Raw genomic sequence first — 17,998 nt, forward strand, 5'->3', positions numbered from 1 at the left:
CGGGTGGATGGCTGGAGAGGGCCTCCCTTGCCCACCCATGGTGTCAACTCCTTCCTGGCCCCGAGTCCAGGGTGGGTCAAGCAGCAGGCCGCAAAGGGCTCTTTCAGCAAAGCTCTATTCACCTCCCCCCTTTTCCCTGGTGCCCCTAGATGGTGGGGCCAGGAAGAAGGACCACCGAGAAGCCTGGGCAATCAGATGCCTCTTTATTGGTGCTGGAGCTGTTCCTGAGGGAGCTGGGCCACAGGGCCTTCATCAGGACCTGGCCCTCAGCTACTTCCTCCTGCGGGGGATACTCTGTCCCAAGGGCACCTCTTCTGTCAGCTTCTGCAGAAGAGAGAAGACAACGGCACCTGAAGCCTGGAGCTGACACGGGCCAGGACAGGTGACTTCTGGAGGGTGGTGTCAGGGATAAGGCCGGGTAGAGCTTTACCTGTAGTAAGCGGGCATGGTACCCAGGAGGATCCTCGCCAGCCAGTGGCTGGGGGCGCACGTGCAGGTAGCGCTCGGTGGCCGTCTCCAGCTCCTCCACCTCGTACAGGGTGGCCGGGTCCAGTGAGTGGGCATTGATGAGGCTCACAAGATACTCTTTGTAGTGTGCCCTGAGGAGATGAGGGAGCAGAAAAATCTGTTCTGTTGGCTAACAGCAGCTGACTGGGCACTGGGATACTTGGACAAGACCTCACCACACCTGCCAAGTGCCAATCTGCACACGCTACGTTCTCCTACCTATCCATGCTCTTGCCCAGACAGCCCCTCCCCACTCCTTGCAGGGCTCACTTTCCCATCTGGACACACTCTCCCCACTCCCACCTCCTGTGCCCATAGCCCATCCCATGTCCTCTGGCACTCACTGACAGAGGCCGGCATGGCCAGCTGGAGTTTCCTTGCCACAAGCTTCATCCTTGAGCCCATTGGGAACCTCTTTCTGCTCCATCACTCGGCAGCCACCTAAGGGTAAGGGAAGGAGGGCATCCTTTGCTGGGGGAAGGCCACTGGCCACAGGGCCCCAGGAGAACTGGGGTATCCACGGAGAACACAGAGGTCGTCTTCAGGGAGGGGACTGAGCACAGGAGCTCTGTGGCGGTGGGGTACTTGAGATGCCGGTGGCACTGACACAGGCAGAAGACCCCGCTGTCCGTCTTTTATTCAAGCTGGCTTTTGGCTCATAATTGCATGTTCCCTTGAGACAGTTCTTTGTTGTTATTTAACTCTTTCATAGTTAACTCACTGTGTGAGGTCTCACCTCTATGAAGATGATAAGAAGTGGAGTAGATTAGAGCAGTATCCAACACCATTCTATGCCCTTGAACCTAAAACAGTGCACTACAACTAGCAGGCCTCATTAAACACTCACTGAGCTAATGAATGAATGAATAAACATTTAGAAATGGGAGGAGTTAACATTAAGTGTTCAGGACTTTCATGTCTTGTGCAAATAGCTTACCAGCAAAGTGGATATCCTTACTCTCATTTTACACAGGAAAACAAGGCCAGGGGCACGGGCATCATCCCAGACCACTTTCCCTTCTGTTTACCCGTCACACAGTGGGAGCCCAGCACGTCATCTCCCCTTCTCGAAGGCTTGTCCTGACACTCACCTCCAGGGACTGCCCGGGCCCCAGCTGGAGGCTCTGTGTTAAACATGACGTTGTTGTCCTGCGGAGGAAGACACACCCGGGCGTTACGCTCCCCTTGCTGCACTTCCCACCTCAGAGCCTCTTCCATTCTTGCCTCACCCTGTGACCTGCCCCTTCTCCCGTGCAACCAGCACACCCGGCTGGGCTGGTCGCCTCTAACCTGTAGCAGCTTCTGGAGTCGGACAGCAGTCCAGTCCCGCAGGTAGAAGAGGCAGTCCCGAGGGTGGTGGCCATGCAGGGACTTTTTCACCCTGCAGTTAGGGTCTGGGCATTTCTGGCAGAAACCCAGATGGGAAAGGGAAGTTAGAAATTATTAGGGGTCTACATTCTCAGGAACCCCTGCATGAGGGCTGTAGGGGTGGGGAAGACAGAAACCTTGGAAGGTCTGGAGCAAGTAAACAGGGAGAGGAGACAGAGACGGGTGTTTTATATCCCAATGGCTTCCTCTTCTCTGAGTCGCTCCCCAGTGCCTCCACCCCTTAATCCCAGTGGCAGGCCTCCCTGCCCCCCACAACCTTTTATCCCTTTCCCACTCTTCTGGGCTCACATTCTTGGCATAAAAGGCATTGTAGCAGCCACTGCAGAACTGGTGGCGGCACTGGGTGCAGTGAAAGTGCATGCAGCCTCCTCGGGCCAGTGCATATGAGAACTTGCACTTGGGGCAGTCTGCAAGAGATGGCAGGTAAGGGCTGGGGCTGCCATGCACCTCAAGGCCCTCAAGAAGAGGATGTTGTTAACGACAGATGACTGAGCAAACCAGCCAGGTCGGGCAGCCTTACCAATGCCGTTTTCCTGAAGATACATCGCCAAGCCTTGGGCCTGATATTCCGGGTCATTGGTGCGCTTCCAGTTCTGAAAATCCTCACAGCTCCGGCCTCGGTGCTGCTCTTCCCACTGCCGGAAGGAAAGTAAGGCTTCACACAGAAGCCCATCCCTCCCCTGATCCTTCTTGCCGGCCCTCCCAGGAGCCTTCAGCTTAGCTTGTGTCACTACCATCCACCGTTTGCTCCAACTCCAAACTGAGAGGCCATCCTTGGCTTTGTGTTTCTATCACCTCATGTTCATTAGTAAGCTGTGATGCTCCGACCACCCAAACCTCTCCCAACCCTGTCTCTTCTCTCCATCCCTACTGCTGCCATCTCACTCCAAGCCTCTGTCAGATCTTGCCTCCATGACTTCAGTTACTGGTCTCTGCTTCCACAGCCCATTCTCCACATTGCAGCCAAAAGTGTAAATCAGGCAGCTTCAACTGTATTGCTAATGTTCTGATTTTGAGGCTTGGTGGCAGGGTCAAGTGTTCATTTTGTTATTGTTTCATAACATAGACGCAAAATTTTGGTGAGGGGCTGGTGCCGTGGCGTAGCAGGTAAAGCCGCTGCCTGCAGTGTAGTTCGAGTCCCAGCTGCTCCACTTCCCATCCAGCTCTCTGCGATGGCCTGGGAAAGCAGCAGAAGATGGGCCAAGTCCTTGGGCTCCTGCACCCGCGTGGGAGACCCAGAAGAAGCTCCTGGCTCCTGGCTTCAGATTGGCAAAGCTCCAGCTGTTGCGGCCAACTGGGGAGTGAACCAGTGGACCTTTCTCTCTCTCTCTTTCTCCTTCTCTCTCTGTGTAATTCTGACTTTCAAATAAATAAATAAATCTTAAAAAAAAGATTTTGGTGATAAAAATTAAGTTTCTTACAAGATAAATGAGATGATAACACTCCCTGCTTGATCTCAGAATGAAAGACAAATCTCTGCCTTACATGGCCTCCAGGGCTTGCCTGATCTGGTGCTGGCTCCTCCCCAACTGCCTGCCAGCCTCACCCTTGCTCTCAAGACTCCAGCCAGTTTTGTCTCACTGTGGTTTTTCCATGGGTTATTCTTTCTGTCCCAAATACTCTGCATGGCTGGGTTCTTAACTTTCAGGTCTGAGCTTAAGCTAAACCATTTTAAGGACGACTGTCTGACCCAATCTGTTATCCTTGAATCACTTGTTTCACTTGTGTTCTTCGCAGAACCTGTGCTGTGTATGACGATGCCCCTACCCTTGATCTGCTTCCTCCCTCCCTTCCTCTCCTTCCGCTGTCCCTCCATTTTCTTTCCCTCTCTTCCCCTCCTCTTTCTTCCATTTCTCCTTGCGCCTCTCACTAAACTAAGATTTTTTTTTTTAAATATTTATTTGAAAGTCAGAGTTAGAAAGAGACACAGAGAGAGAAATCTTCCATCCACTAATTCACTCCCCAAATGCTTGCAACAACTGGGACAAGGCCAGGACAAAGCTAGGAGCTTCTTCCTGGTTTCCCAAGTGGGTGCAGGGGCCCAGGCACTTGGGCCATGTTCCGCTGTTTTCCCAGGTACATTAGCAGGGAGTTGGACCGGAAGAGGAGCAGCTAGGATTCAAACTGGTTCCCATATGGGACACCGGTGCTGCAGGCAGCGGCTTAACCTGCCGCGCCACAACGTCAGCCCCTAAACTAAGCTTCTTAAGCTCTGAGCTCCTGTCTGTTTTGTTCTTCCATATACCCCATGTCTCATACTGTACCTAGCAGCAGCTAGGCAAGTATTTCTGAAAGGATAAATGTGCCTTACCTGGCGCTTGCAACGCACACAGAAAGTCTGGTGACACTGGGGACACGTAGCCTCCAACTGCTCACGCTCATATATGAAGCCGAAGGAGCACTGTGGGTGCAAGAGCAGAAAGCTTTCCAAGGCCTGACCCAGCATGATCCCTGGCCCCTGCACAGTCAGCTCCGCTGCGTGGGTCACTTGCCTGAGCACACCACAGGAACTTGGGATCCCGCATCAACACGCCCTCAGTCAGCTTCTTATGGAACAAAGCGTAGGCATCTGGTTCCAGGCTCTCCCGAAGCTGAGACAAGATACAGTGCGTAGGCAGAGTTCCTGTTTAACGCCCAGAGTATCTGAATCCTAAGAGCTGCAGGACCTACCTGGATGTCGAGGGTGGAGAAGTAGCTGAGCAACTGCGTGTCATCAGTGAGGTCGGGGCGGCCACAGGCAGGGCACACCATGTCTGTGATGTGCTTCTCCTTCAAGGCGATGGTGAAGTGCTGGCGGAAGCAGTCAGGACAGATGGTACACTCACAGGAAATCAGGGCCTGCATCTAGAGGGAGGGGGAGGAGTGACAGGAGCCACAGCTGCCAGCCTGGGCAGGGGGCAACAACCAGGTGGCTGCTGGAAAACTAGGACCTAACAGCTGGGCAAGGTCCCCATCCTAAGTGCCAGCAGGTGCCAGGCAGACGATCCAAACCAACCACCATCAGATAGATGAAAACAGACAATGGTGAGATCTAAGATAAATGACGAATGCCTCTAAAGGCATTTACATCTAATTAAAAGCAAATACAGAAATAGCATCCTCAAATTGACAAAGCTATAGAGATGGAGAATAGGGGCTAGCGTTGTGGCACAGTGGGTTAAAGCCCTGGCCTGAAGCGCCAGTATCCCATATGGGCGCCAGCTCTAGTCCCGGGTGCTCCTCTTCTGATCCAGCTCTCTGCTATGGCCTGGGAAAGCAGTAGGGGATGGTCCAAGTACTTGGGCCCCTGCACCCAAGTGGGAGACTGGGAAGAAGCTCCTGGCTTCGGATCGGCGAAGCTCCAGCTGTTGCGGCCAACTGGGGAGTGAACCAGTGTATGGAAGACCTTTCTCTTTCTGTGTGTCTCTAACTCTTTCAAATAAAAAAATTAAATCTTAAAAAAAAAATGAGAGATGGAGAACAAATTAATGATTGTCAGATGACCAGAGGTAGGGAAGGGGTAGCATAGAAGGGTTCCTCTGTAACGTGGAAACAATTTGTATCTGATAATGGTAGTAGTTGGATGAATCTAACAATTGCAAAAGTGGCCGGCACTATGGCGTGGCGGGTTTAAGCCGCTGCTTGCAGTGCCCAGCATCCCATAAGGGCGCTGGTTCGAGTCCCGGCTGCTCCACTTCCAATCCAGCTCTCTGCTATGGCCTGGGAGAGCAGTAGAAGATGGCCCAAGTCCTTGGGCCCCTGCACCCACGTGGGAGACCTGGAAGAAGTTCCTGCCTCCTGGCTTCAGACTGGCGCAGCTCCGGCCACTGTAGCCAAGTGGGGAATGAACCAGCAGATGGAAGACCTCTCTCTCTCTCTGCTTCTCCTTCTCTGTGTAACTCTGACTCTGACTTTCAAAAAAAAAAAAAAAAATTACAAAGAACTACACATCACACACACACACACACACAACAGTGTTGTAGTATAGTGGGTTAAGCTACCACCTGCAACACCGACATTCCATATAGGTGCTGAATGGAGTCCCAGCTTATCCAGTGCAGATCCAGCTTCCTGCTAATGCACCTGGAAAAGCAGTGGAAGATGGCCCAAGTGTTTGGGCCCCTACACCACACCAGAGACAGGGGATGAAGCTCCTGGCTTTAGCTTAGCCCAAACCTGGCCATTGTAGCAATTTGAGAGAGTGAACCAGTAGATGGAAGATCTTTTTCTTAAAAAGAAAAAAAAAATACAGTTATAGGTAGGTAGAAAGAGAGGGAAGAGAGAGAGGTCTTCCACCCACTGGTTCACTCCCTAAATGGCCACAACGGCCAGATCTGAACCAATATGGAGCCAGGAGCTTCTTCCAGGTCTCCCACGTGGGTGCAGGAGCCCAAGGAATTGGGTCATCCTTCACTGCTTTCCCAGGCACATTAGCAGGGAGCTGGATTGGTAGTGGAGCACCTGAGACTCGAACTGGTGCCCATATGGGATGCTGGTGTTGCAGGCCAAGGCTTTAACCTGCTGCATCACAGTGCCAGCCCCTCTATCACTAACTGTGCTTTTCAAGTAAATAAAATAAATCTTAAAAAACAAAACTACACACACCCATGTTAAAAGCAAACAAGATCTATAATACACTTAATGTCGGCGCCTATTTCCCCGTCTATCAAATTGTAATTATCTAAGACATCATCACTGGGGATGGTGGCAAAGAAGTACAAAGGACTCTGCTACTTTTACAACATACTGTGAATCTACAATTTTAAAATAAAAGAATGAAAACGAACACTGAGTCAGACTAATTGAACTGTATTTGGCCAAAGAACCACCATGCCTGACCTAGATTAAGTGAGACTCAGAAGATAAGAAAGGTCTGTTTCTATCAATTGGGTATGTGATGCTATTAAAGAATTACCGTTTGGGATCCAGCGCTCTGGTGTAGCAGGTAAAGCCACTGCCTACAGTGCCGGCATCCCATATGGGCGCTGTTTTCAAGTCCTGACTACTCCACTTCCAATCCAGCTCTCTGCTATCGCCTGGGAAAGCAGAAAATGGCCCAAGACCTTGGGCTCCTGCACCCATGTGGGAGACCTGGAAGAAGCTCCTGACTCCTGGCTTCAAATTGGTGCAGCTCCAGCTGTTGCGGCCAATTGGGGAGTGAACCAGCAGATGGAAGACCTCTCTCTCTGCCTCTCCTTCTGTGTAACTCTTTCAAATAAATAATAAATAAATCTTAAAAAAAAAAATTACTGTTTGGGGCTGGTGTGGTGGGGTAGTGGGTAAAGGCACTGCCTGCAATGCTGGAATCCCACATGGCACTGATTCATGTCCCTGCGGCTCCACACCTGATCAAGCTCCCTGCTAATGGCCTGGGAAAAGCAGCAGAGGATGGCTCAAGTGCTTGGGCCCCTGTCACCCATGTGGAAATCCTGGATGAAGCTCCTGGCTTCAGCCTGGCCGAGGTCTGGCCGTTGTGGCCATCTGGGGAGTAAGCCAGTGGACAGAAAATCTCTCTTGTTCTCCCTCTCTCTTTTTAACTTTTTAAAAATAAGTAAATAGGGGCCAGCACTGTGGTGTAGTGGGTATAGCCGCCATCTGCAGTGCTGCATCCCATATGGGCGCTGGTTCGAGTCCTGGCTGCTCCACTTCCAATCCAGCTCTCTGCTGTGGCCTGGGAAAGCAGTGGAAGACAGCCCAAGTCCTTGGGCCCCTGCACCCACATGGGAGACCTAGAAGAAGCTAATGGCTCCTCGCTTCAGAATGGCAAAGCTCCAGCCATTGCGGTCAGTTGAGAGTGAATCAGTGGATGGAAGACCTCTCTCTCTCTGCCTTTCCTTCTCTGTGTATCTCTGACTTTCAAATAAATAAATCTTTTTAAAAAATAAATATTTAAAAGAAAAGAATTACTGTTCATTTGTTTGGGGTGGCAACGGTGCTGTGGCTGTTTTCAAAAGATTTCTTCTTTTAGAAATATGTACTAAGATATTTACCAATAGACTCTATGAAACCAGAGATTTCCTTCAAACACAGTACAGTGTATAGAAGAAATAAGACACAATGAAAATTGCTGAAGTTGGTGATAAGTATACTGAAGGTGGAGAACTTGCAGGAATTAAGGAAAATAATTACAGTTTTCCAGGCCAGCGCTGTGGCATAGCAGGTTAAAGCTGCCACTTGTAACACCAGCATCCCACATAGATGCCGGTTCAAGTCCTGACTGCTCCACTTCCATCCAGCTCCCTGTTAATGTGCCTGGGAAAGCAACGGAAGATGGCCCAAGTACTTGGGCCCCTGCATCCATGTGAGAGACCCAGATGAAGCTTCTGGCTCCTGCCTTCACCCAGGCCCAGCTCCAGCTGTTGCAGCCATTTGGGGAGTGAACCAGATGGAAGATTCTCTCTGCCTCTGTATCTCCTTCTCTGTAACTCTTTCAAATAAATAAATAAACCTTTAAAAAATATTACAGTTTTCCCTGTTGCATGTCTGAAATTTTCCATAATAGACCATTTAAAAGGGAGGGGACAGCCTGTTCCTGCCTCCACCTTCCCAGAAGACTTCACAGATACAAAAGTAACTGTGGAGCACAAGACAGGGCCAGAGTCAGGGGCTGGGGAGGGGATGGGGGTGCAAAGGGAATAGAGTAACTGTAAGACCAGGGGCAGTGGGATGGGCCTTACCCGATTGCGCGGCAGGGCCCAACCACACACAGCACACTCCTGGGCAAGCAAGCGGCGCAGGAAGGCCCGGTCTTGGCTTTGCCTCACAGCTTCCACCACGTCCCCCAGCTCATAGTTCCTGGGAGTCTCCTGCAGCAGCGCCAGCGCCAGCTCTGCTCGGCCCCAGCTGGGGAGTGCGTAGACTGCCAGAAGCCGTCTGACCAGACTCTGCAATGTGGTTCAGGTGGAGAGAGAAGTGGCTGTCAGACCACAGGGGCCTTTCCTCTTGCCCCTCTAGGTGGGTTCTTGGGCTCCACATCTCCCTTCAGCACCTGCTTGTCCGGCCCATCCCAAGAGGGGGTAGACTCAGGGCCAGTGTCCCAGAGGCGCTGGTGGAAGGGCTCCAGGCGCTGGCGCTGCAGCTCAGTAAGGGCCCGGGTCACGTCACCCCCATGCTGGAACAACGCCTGCAGAGACCCCTCCTCAGGCCTAAAGCCCAGGGTCTGGAGTTCCTTCACCTGTAAGTTGAGAGCAGAGAGAGTGAAGAAGGAAAAGCAGGCAAGGGATTGTGTGAGTGCCTAAGACCCTCAAGCCTGTCCCACCTCCAGCACCGCTGTACCTTCCTCCTCCGGGCCCTCACACACTCCTCCACAGCCTCATCAAGGTTGCCATGACGCTCCAGCCAGGCTTTCCGGGCCTCCTGACAGGAAAAGACACCCAGCCCAGGGTCCTTCTGCCCAGCTAGTTCAGCCACCATCTCCAGCACGTAAGGCAGCTCTGAGCGCAGCCACTGCAGGGGCACCTCGGTGCCTGAGTACTGCAGAGCCGAGAAGACCTCCTCTGGACAGGCACCTGCAGCTTCCCCTTCCTAAAGCACAGAAGGCTCATTAGGAGGGGCAAACGGCTTCCGTACCTTCAGCCTGCTCCAAATGCCAACAGCTGAGCGCAGATGTCCTGATCACGTGACCATGGTAACTGCCATGTGAGACGTGCTCAGTAAGAGTCAGCTGCTGCTAACAGTAAGTTTATAAGGACTCATGTTACTGAAATGCAGTATCTCCATGCCCCTCCCCTCCCCAGCTGAGCCCCACCTCCTCCCGGGCCCCATGCTCACCCGGATCATGACCACCAGCTGGAGACCTTCCTCCCGCATCTTGTCTTGGCGCTGCTTCTCAGGGTCTCCACAGGAGTTGGGCAGGGAGGCACTGAGGCACTGCAGGGGTCGAGGCTTGGGGAGTCCTTTTTCCAAAGAGGAGGCACTGGGCCGGGGGGCATGCTGCTCTGGGCCGGGGCTGCTGGTCCGGTTGCACATAGCACACACCCAGCCAGGGCCCGAGTTGCCGAAGGTACAGTGAATGCAGTACCAGACATGAGTCTGGGCAGAGGAGAGCAAAGTATCCCCCTGCTGGGAAGGTGGAGAGAATGACCCCATGGTCTGAGTGAAGGAGGTTCACAAAGGAGATACCGGGACCTGGGGTGACTGAAGGAAGACAGGGCACGGGCAAGGAGACAAAGGTCTGAGCTGGAAAGGTCAGGAACAGGTTACCTGAAGCGGCTGTGAGGAAAAGCCAGGATCCTGGGAATCCACCACCAAGCTGGGAGGCTGGGCCAGCCGAGGTCGCTCACACATGGCACATAACACAGCTGCTGCCTCATTCTCAAAGGTACAGCTCTGGCAGGCCCACCGACCTCGTGTAAGTTCAGGTTCTTGGCCCCCAGTATCTTGGGGGCCCTCAATCTCCAGCCTTGATTCCTTACAGCCTCGGGGCCAACCACAGGCCACGCAGAGCATTGCCCAAGGCTCATTTAGCCTGGTACAGGCAGCACAGTGCCAGGGCTGATGGGCATTTGCAGGATCAAGGGAAGGAGAGCTGTCTCTCAGGGCCACCAGGGAATTTGGCTGGGGCAGCAGTGCAGCTGAGGCAGGTAAACTGTAATAGAAAAGCAGACGTGGCCTGCTGGGCTGGTTCTGGTGCCAGGGTCCCTCTGCCCTGGGCATTCCCCACTTCCTGGGTATCATCACATGGCTCTGGCCTTTGTATGTGCTGTTTTCTTTGTCTGGATACTATCATACTCATGTCCTGTTCAACATCTAAATGACAACTTACAGCTCACTTTTTCCTGGTCAATCCCCAGAACATACAGACTGATCCATAGTAAGTGTTTAAAATACTGTCAGGGGCCGGGGCTGTGGCAGAGTAAAAGCCCTGGCCTGCGGCACCAGCATCCCACATGGGCGCTGGTTTGAGTCTTGGATGCTCCACTTCTGATCTGGCTCCCTGCTAATGTGCCAGGAAAAGTGGCAGAAGATGGCCCAAGCACTTGGGCCACAAGGGAGACCCAGAAGAAGCTCCTGGCTCCCGGTTCAGCCTGGCCCAGCCTCAGCTGTTGTGGCCATTTGGGGAGTGAACCAGCCAATGTAAGACCTTTCTCTCTTTCACTCTGTCTTTCAAATAAATAAAATAAATGTTTTAAAAAATAAAATACTGCCAAATGCATGAAATGATCCTCAGACCAGAAAGCATCCACCCACTACTTACTCACACACCATAGTAACGTGTCTTATTGTGACTGCTACTTGTCTGATTTCTCTTTGATGGCTGTGACTGGCTGCTTGCCCTATATTAAATGGTCTTAGCAAAGAACCTGGCACAGTAGATGCTCAAGTAATTTCACGTTCTCTAAATTTCACTCCCTCAGAGAAGAGAAGTCCTCTCACCTGGGGCTCAGGTGGGTGGTCTGGCGTAGGTGATGGGCACGGGATGGGTGTCCATGGAACAGGCGGTCACAGGCTGCACACAAGACCTGTTTACAGGCTGGGCAGCTCAGTGTGCCTGGGGCAGAACCACAGAGGAAGCAGGAACAAGGAGTGGAGCCTAGAAACAGGAAAGAAAAAGTTATACCTCAATGTGCTGAGGATGAGGGCAATCACAAAACTACTCAGCACACCTGGACCCAAGGGAACCTGTTTTTATTGTTTTAAACACACAAAGGAAGATAAACCAGAAGGCAGAGGAGGGCCCCCAATTTCCATCAATCTAGTCTGCTACAAGCAGCCCCTCGCAAGAGAAGATGAATAGTACCTGGGGCAGACGGTGTGGTGAGGGGGCCAGGGGCAATCTCTCTCAGCAGGGGGCCGAACTCAGAAAGCTGCAGCATCTGAGGAAGAAAGGGCACGAGATAGGCAAGAAGTCTGGGGACAGACACGGAGCCCACAGTTCCTGCCACCTTTGGTCAGCAGCCCCTCTTCATGCCTTTCTTACATCATCTTCGGCTTTGCCTTTCAGCAGCTGTTCCAGTGCCTGCTGCCTGGGATGAGCATTCTGCAAACAAGATGAAAAGAGCTCCCATCCAGAGCTGTAGAACAAGACCCTCCCTCTAAGCCCTGGCCCCCCAACATTCCCAGGGACAACAACAGTACCAGAAGATTCTAGCATGGGGGCCCTCCCACAGGCTTCAGTGGGGCTGGGCTCTTCCAGCCCCGGTGCTTAAGGCCTTAGAGTCGACCAACGCCTCACCTGCAACCACAGGCTGAGCTCTGTCCGAAGCAGCAGGACTTCCAGTGTGACTGCAGCAACCTGGTTCTCATCCGGCTCCTCCTGCTCTTCGGGGAAGCTCAACCCATCTGGCTGCTCCTCCGTGTAGCCATACAACCGTAGCACATCCCGGCCCCCCTGCCACACATTGACAACCGGTCACCGCCCAGCCGCCGCCCCCCTTTGCACAGGCGCTGGCCTTCTCCCCATTCAGCATAGCCTGGGGGCTCTTACAGGTCAACCCCCCAGCCCAAGTCCAGTTCCCCTTCTTCCACAAGACCCAGGGGTTTCACCTGCACAGCATCCACCGTGCTGCGAAAGACAGGGTTATTAAACTTGACCCCGCGCCAGTAACGGGGCCGCTGAGGGCTGAGGAGGTTGCGGCCATATTTCTCCAGGATGTTCAGGGCCGTAGACAGAGTGCTGAGGTAGTTTCGGGGCTGTGCACAATTAGAGAGCAGACGTGTGAGCTCAACTCGGGCCTCAGGCCCTATGTCCCCCCCTCCCAGCCCGGCCGGGCTCACCTCCCCATGAGCGTTGCAGCGGATCAGGCGTGCGGCGTCCAGCTGCAGGTAGCGGGCGGCTGGAGGCAAAGAGGTGGCCAACAGCGGCCGGAGTTGCTCCAGGGAAAACATCTGCCCGGAATCCCTCCTCAGAGCGCTCGCCAGCTCTTCACGGGCCGCCAGGAAGGCTCGCTCCTCTTCCTTCCCCGGCATCCTGAGAGAGGAGTCAGCCCCAGCCTCGCCGCCCGCCAGGACCCGGTGCGGGCCGGGGGCGGCCCGAGCGCCACCCCTCCCGCCTGGTGTTCGGCTTTGCGGCCTGACCCTGTACGCGCAGTCGCCCCGGTCACTCAGGCCACTGTCCCCCTCCGGCTCACGGCCCAGCGCCAGGGTTAGCGGGGAACAGGAAGTACTGGGAGGTGGGCGGGACTGCAACGCAGTTTCAGAGGAAGGGGAGGGTCAGGAAATCGGGGGCGGGGCCTAGAGGGCAGGCAAGGTTCCAGCCAATGAAGAGGTAGATGGCTCTTGACTCCTCCCCCAGAGCGTCCCAGCATTTTGCTCTAATAACAGGATTCTTCCCCGCCTTTCCCCAGATTGGTGCCTCCCCTTCCGGGCAGCTCCGAGCGTGGGATTATCCCGTTCGGCTCCGAGCCTTCCTCTCCCTCTCTCTGGGCCATTCTGCTATGCTCCCACCGGCGACGTTCCGTCCTGCCGGGAACTCGACTCTGGCCGGCTCCAGCCCAGCCGAATAGAGTCCCGCCCTTTGTCCCGGCCGTCCTGGAGCGGGGCGCCCTCGGGGACTGTCCCCGCGCGGGCTGCCGTACACGTCCTGCTAACCCTTCTCTGTCTTAGGCTCTTTATATCGCTCGGGCCCCTTTCTGTGCGCTCCTCGCGGCCGAGCCTTCTCTCTGGATAGCCCCTTCCCCATTTTCCCGCCCTCGAAGTCCAGCCCTGGACTTCCCCCGGACGGGCTGGGCCCGCACTATAGTCCCGCCCCCTGTTCCCGTCTCCGCGGTCCCACCCCCCCTAGTCCCTCCCTCGGACAGCCCCCGGGTCTGTGACCCAGCCAGCACCGCCTCTCCTAGCGCCCCGGGGCTGGGAATGGCTGAGGGACTACCCACAGCTTGTGGTCGGCCAGAGGGAGGGGAGGAAGGGGGCGGGGCTGAGGGGGGCGGGCCTGGATCTGGGAGTGAAAGCGAAAGCCCAGGCTGCTAGCCGGGAGACCGGAGAGCTACACCTGGAGCAGCATGGCCAAGCCTTGTGGGGTGCGCCTGAGCGGAGAGGCCAGCAAACAGGTGAGGGGGCACCCACCGGAGGCTAGCAAGGGCCCGGGAAGCCCCCCTGGATGGAGGCCGATCTGGGTACTGCGGGGGACCCAGGCCGTGTTCGAACTCCGCCAGCCTCACTTCAGCGCTTTCACTTCTGCCTGGGGATTCCCAGATTCTTGCCCAGTCTCTGCCCTGAGCCGGGGCTTCCAGAGAAATCTGGCTTGTGGGAAAGGCCTGTGCCGTAGTTGGAGGGCGCCCTGCTGGAGGTGGGAGAATAACTCTTTGACAGCCAAGAACCCTTAACCAACGTCCTGGTACTGCTCTCTCTGCAGGTGGATGTCTTCAGGCAGAATCTTTTCCAGGAGGTAAGTATCTGTAGAATCAAGCGATTTGGCCCAGAATCTTAGGCCAGTACTTGAGGATCACAACCACTCAGAGTGACTCCAAAGGGCACCCTGGACTTGGCCCCTACGTCCTTACCATGCTTTCACCCAAAGTGACCTCCTAATTATTGACTTCTCCCTCTATTTTGACCCCTCTCTTCTACCACTTCTCAACCCCCCCCCCCTTTTTAATTGTTTATTCGAAAGGCAGAGTTGGGGGAGGGGAGATGAGAGGGAGGGGGAGAGAGCACTTCCATCTGCTGCTTCATTCCTCAAATGGCTGCCACAACCAGGGCTGGGCCAGGCTGAAGCCAGGAGCTACGTTTCTTCTGGTTTTCCTATGTTGGTGCAAAGGCCCAAGTATTTGAGCCATCTTCTGCTGCTTTCCCAGGCACATTAGCAGGGAACATGTTAGCTGGGACTCAAACTGGCACCCATATGGGATGCTAGCTTTGCAGGTACCAGCTTAATCTGATGCCAGAACTCTGCCCCTTCCAGCCCTTTTTTGGATGGGGGGAGTAAGTCCACGTCCCCCACGTTCCTAACATTGGTTCTGCTGTCTGTGAACGTGGGCAAGTCCCTTCATTTTCAGGGCCTCACTGACCTCATTTATAAGGTCACGGACTCAGATTTTCAAGGGCCCTTCCAGGTCTAGTCTTCTGACATCTTATTGAGTGTGTTTGCCACAGGCTGAGGAATTCCTCTGCAGTTTCCTGCCACAGAAAATCATATACCTGAATCAACTCTTGCAAGTGAGTAGCCCAGGTCCCTCTTGCCCCGTCCCCTGGCCTTTTCCCCGCCTCTGCTCACCTTGTCCGGCTAACAACCGGGAACCATTTTAAATGGTGGATTGGGAACGTTCAGATGGTGTACGCCTGAGCCTAGGTTGGGAGGCCGAGGGAAAGCTATGACGTGGGGTGAGGGGAAGAGGCTGGGCAGGCCTGACAGTGAGCTCTGTACAGGAGGACTTCCTCAATGTGGCTGACCTGACCTCCCTCCGGGCCCCGCTGGACATCCCCATCCCAGACCCCCCGCCCAAGGAGGATGAGGTGAGGTACTCGTGGTGCAGGGCTCGCACTGTGCCTTCGGTGGACATGATGGCCCGTCAACCTCAGTGACTTTTCTGAAGCTATCCCCCCCCGCCTTGTTTCCCTTAGATGGAAACAGATAAACAGGAGAAGAAGGAAGGTAAGGAAAGGAGGGGTGACGTGGCGAGGGGAAATCACACACTGATGGGGGCGGAGGAGGGACGTGGATTCCTTCTTTCTTCAGTCCCTAAGTGCGGCTTTCTTCCTGGGAATGAGAAGCTCTTAGCTCTGCTCGCTTTGGTTAAGCCGGAAGTCTGGACTCTCAAAGAGAAGTGCATTCTGGTAAGCCTGGGAGCTGGGTGTGGGGAGTAGAAAGAAGACAGCAAGGCCAAGCCCTGGTCTCCTTCAGAGATGCAGGTCCTTCATTCAGAGGTTTAGTCCTGAAAAGGGAGGTTTCCTCCTGGTCTTGGTTTAGGTCCCTGTTGTTCTCATTCTGCTAGGCCTCTGGTATTACAAAGGTATTCCTGAAATCAGAGGCTGTGCATTATCCACTTCTAGAACCATAGAACCTATTGCTGTGCCAGATACGTAGTAGAGATAACACAGTACTTTGGAAACATTTTTTATCGTATGATATATACTGGGGTCATGTATAGCTTAGCAGTTACAACACTGGTTACCTGCATCTCACGTCAGAGTACCTGGGTTCAGGTCCTAGCTCTGGCTGCCATTCCCAGCTTTTTGCTAATGCAGACGATGTTGGCTCAAGTTGTCGGGTTCCTATCACCCATGAGGGAGACCTGGGTTGGCTTCTCAGCTCCCTGCTTTAGCCTGCTCCAGTCCCATCCATTGTAGGCATTTGGGGAGTGAGTCAGCAGGTGGGAGCCCTCTCTGCCTCTTAGATTACACACACACTTTGGAAGGTTTTTGTAACAAGTGAGATAAATCATAGGTAACACAGTGCCTGGCAAATAAGTGCTCGATTCAATATAGCTATTAATGGGGAGTGGCAATAATAGAAAGAGCTCAGTAGGTTTGTTGAGTGATTTCTCCTTTTAACATAGGTGATCACTTGGATCCAGCATCTGATTCCCAAGATTGAGGATGGAAATGATTTTGGGGTAGCGATCCAGGTAAGAAAAGGAAGACAGGACTCTGAGAGCGGGGAGAGCCCTGGGGAGTGAGAGATAGGAGGAGGAAGGAAGTGGTGAGTACAGGAGGAAGGAGATGAAGTGCTGGCTCCCCTCCCCATCTCTTCCTCCCCTCCCCCACCACAGGAGAAGGTGCTGGAGAGGGTGAATGCAGTGAAGACCAAAGTGGAAACCTTCCAGACAACCATTTCCAAGTGAGGGCAGCTGGAAGACCAGCATGGGGGCCTGCCAAAGCTAAGCAGTACCATCAGGATGATGGGCACTTTGGGAACAGTCTCTGGGGGAGTACATCTCCCTGAGCATCTGTGCCTATACTGGTTCCCTTGCTTCTGGCAGGTACTTCTCAGAACGCGGGGATGCTGTGGCCAAGGCCTCCAAGGAGACCCATGTTGTAAGTGGAGAGTCCATCAGCCTTTTAGCTGAGGCTGGCTAGGGATGGGCCGAGGAGGCGGGGAAACAGACCCTCCTTGTGTTGGTTATGACCGTCCCAGTGTGGAGAATATTAAGCCAAAAGTGCTGCCTAGAAAAAACTGCTTTGGACTGCAACAACCTGGACCTTTTTCTCTGCTGGATCCCGTGGGATCTCATTTCTTGGTGCCCAGAAGGAGCTCATCTTCACGTTACCTATTCCCTATATGAGGAAACCAGACTAATGTCCCTCCCATGAAGCTGACCTAGCTTTGCCTCCTACGTCCCAGATGGACTACCGGGCCTTGGTACATGAGCGAGATGAGGCAGCCTATGGGGCGCTAAGGGCCATGGTGCTGGACCTGAGGGCCTTCTATGTGAGTGTGGAGTAAGACCCTGAGAGAAGCGGATGGGGGTTGGCTAGGGGGGAGGGAGGCCAAGAACTTGACTCCTGTTCTGCCTTCTCCCAGGCCGAACTTTATCATATCATCAGCAGCAACCTGGAGAAGATTGTCAACCCAAAGGGTGAAGAGAAGCCATCCATGTACTGAGCCCAGGTCTAGAGGGAAAATAAATGACCTGACCTTTGTGTGGAATTTATCTGGTGTGTGTCTGTCACTCATTCAGAGAGCATTTATTGAGTGTCACCTGTGTTGACACACTAAAGGTGAATGTGGTATGGAGGAGAGGGGTGCCTGGAAGACAAAATAAATTAGATGCCCATCCTGTTCTTAAGAGGCAACTTTAGAGGGGCTGTCGTTGTGGCATAATGAATCAAGTTGCCACCCGTAATGCCAGCATCCTATGCAGGCACCCATTTGAGTCCTGGCTGCTCTAATTCAGATCCAGCTCCCTGCTAATGGCTAGGAAAAGCAGTGGAAGAGGGCCCAAGTCTTTGGGACCCTGTACCCACATAGGAGACTTGGAAGAAACTCCTGGCTTTGGCTTGGCCCAGCCCTCACTGTTGTGGCCAACTGGGGAGTGAACCAGTGAGTGGAAGATCTAGCTCTCTCTCCATAACTCTGCCTTTCAAATAAATAAATCTTAAAAAAGAGGTAACCCTAGAGAACAGGGTGGGAATTGTTACACATCATGACAGTATTTGGGGCTTTCTGGAGATTATACCCCCAGAAGGCTCAGGAGAGCTTCAGGAAGGAGGTGGCAGCTGGGCAAAGTCCTTACAGGGATGAGTA

At 53.7% G+C, this 17,998-nt stretch overlaps 2 protein-coding genes across 9 annotated transcripts; one reads left to right on the forward strand and one right to left on the reverse strand.

Moving 5' to 3' along the window:
* Positions 1-181: 181 nt before the first annotated feature.
* RNF31 (ring finger protein 31) lies at positions 182-13,501 on the reverse strand. 8 transcript variants are annotated; one of them, XM_051822707.3, is made up of 21 exons: positions 12,592-13,501; positions 12,361-12,507; positions 12,050-12,205; positions 11,795-11,854; positions 11,615-11,690; positions 11,251-11,407; positions 10,078-10,462; positions 9,646-9,936; positions 9,151-9,399; positions 8,864-9,049; positions 8,553-8,759; positions 4,567-4,740; positions 4,389-4,487; positions 4,208-4,297; positions 2,417-2,531; positions 2,185-2,303; positions 1,798-1,911; positions 1,599-1,656; positions 852-948; positions 431-599; positions 182-324 (listed from the first exon to the last, which is right to left on the reverse strand). In XM_051822707.3, the coding sequence occupies exons 1-21, from the start codon at positions 12,781-12,783 to the stop codon at positions 271-273; spliced, it is 3,195 nt and encodes a 1,064-aa protein (XP_051678667.1). In that variant the 5' UTR covers positions 12,784-13,501; the 3' UTR covers positions 182-270. The 8 variants fall into 8 exon arrangements, with proteins under 8 accessions (XP_051678667.1, XP_069909925.1, XP_051678665.1 ...); XM_070053824.2 differs by having other exon boundaries at positions 182-350; XM_051822705.3 differs by having other exon boundaries at positions 11,786-11,854; positions 12,592-13,008.
* Positions 13,502-13,772: 271 nt separating this feature from the next.
* PSME2 (proteasome activator subunit 2) lies at positions 13,773-17,405 on the forward strand. The gene is made up of 11 exons (XM_002718096.6): positions 13,773-13,862; positions 14,168-14,200; positions 14,908-14,970; positions 15,181-15,267; positions 15,376-15,406; positions 15,491-15,588; positions 16,311-16,379; positions 16,524-16,591; positions 16,734-16,788; positions 17,096-17,182; positions 17,276-17,405. Exons 1-11 carry the CDS (start codon positions 13,815-13,817, stop codon positions 17,354-17,356), a joined length of 720 nt encoding a protein of 239 aa, XP_002718142.1. The 5' UTR covers positions 13,773-13,814; the 3' UTR covers positions 17,357-17,405.
* The last annotated feature ends 593 nt before the right edge of the window (positions 17,406-17,998 follow it).

The sequence above is a fragment of the Oryctolagus cuniculus genome, chromosome 12 (assembly GCF_051225735.1).
Source record: "Oryctolagus cuniculus isolate XC-2025 breed Fujian yellow rabbit chromosome 12, ASM5122573v1, whole genome shotgun sequence".
NCBI lineage: Eukaryota > Metazoa > Chordata > Mammalia > Lagomorpha > Leporidae > Oryctolagus > Oryctolagus cuniculus.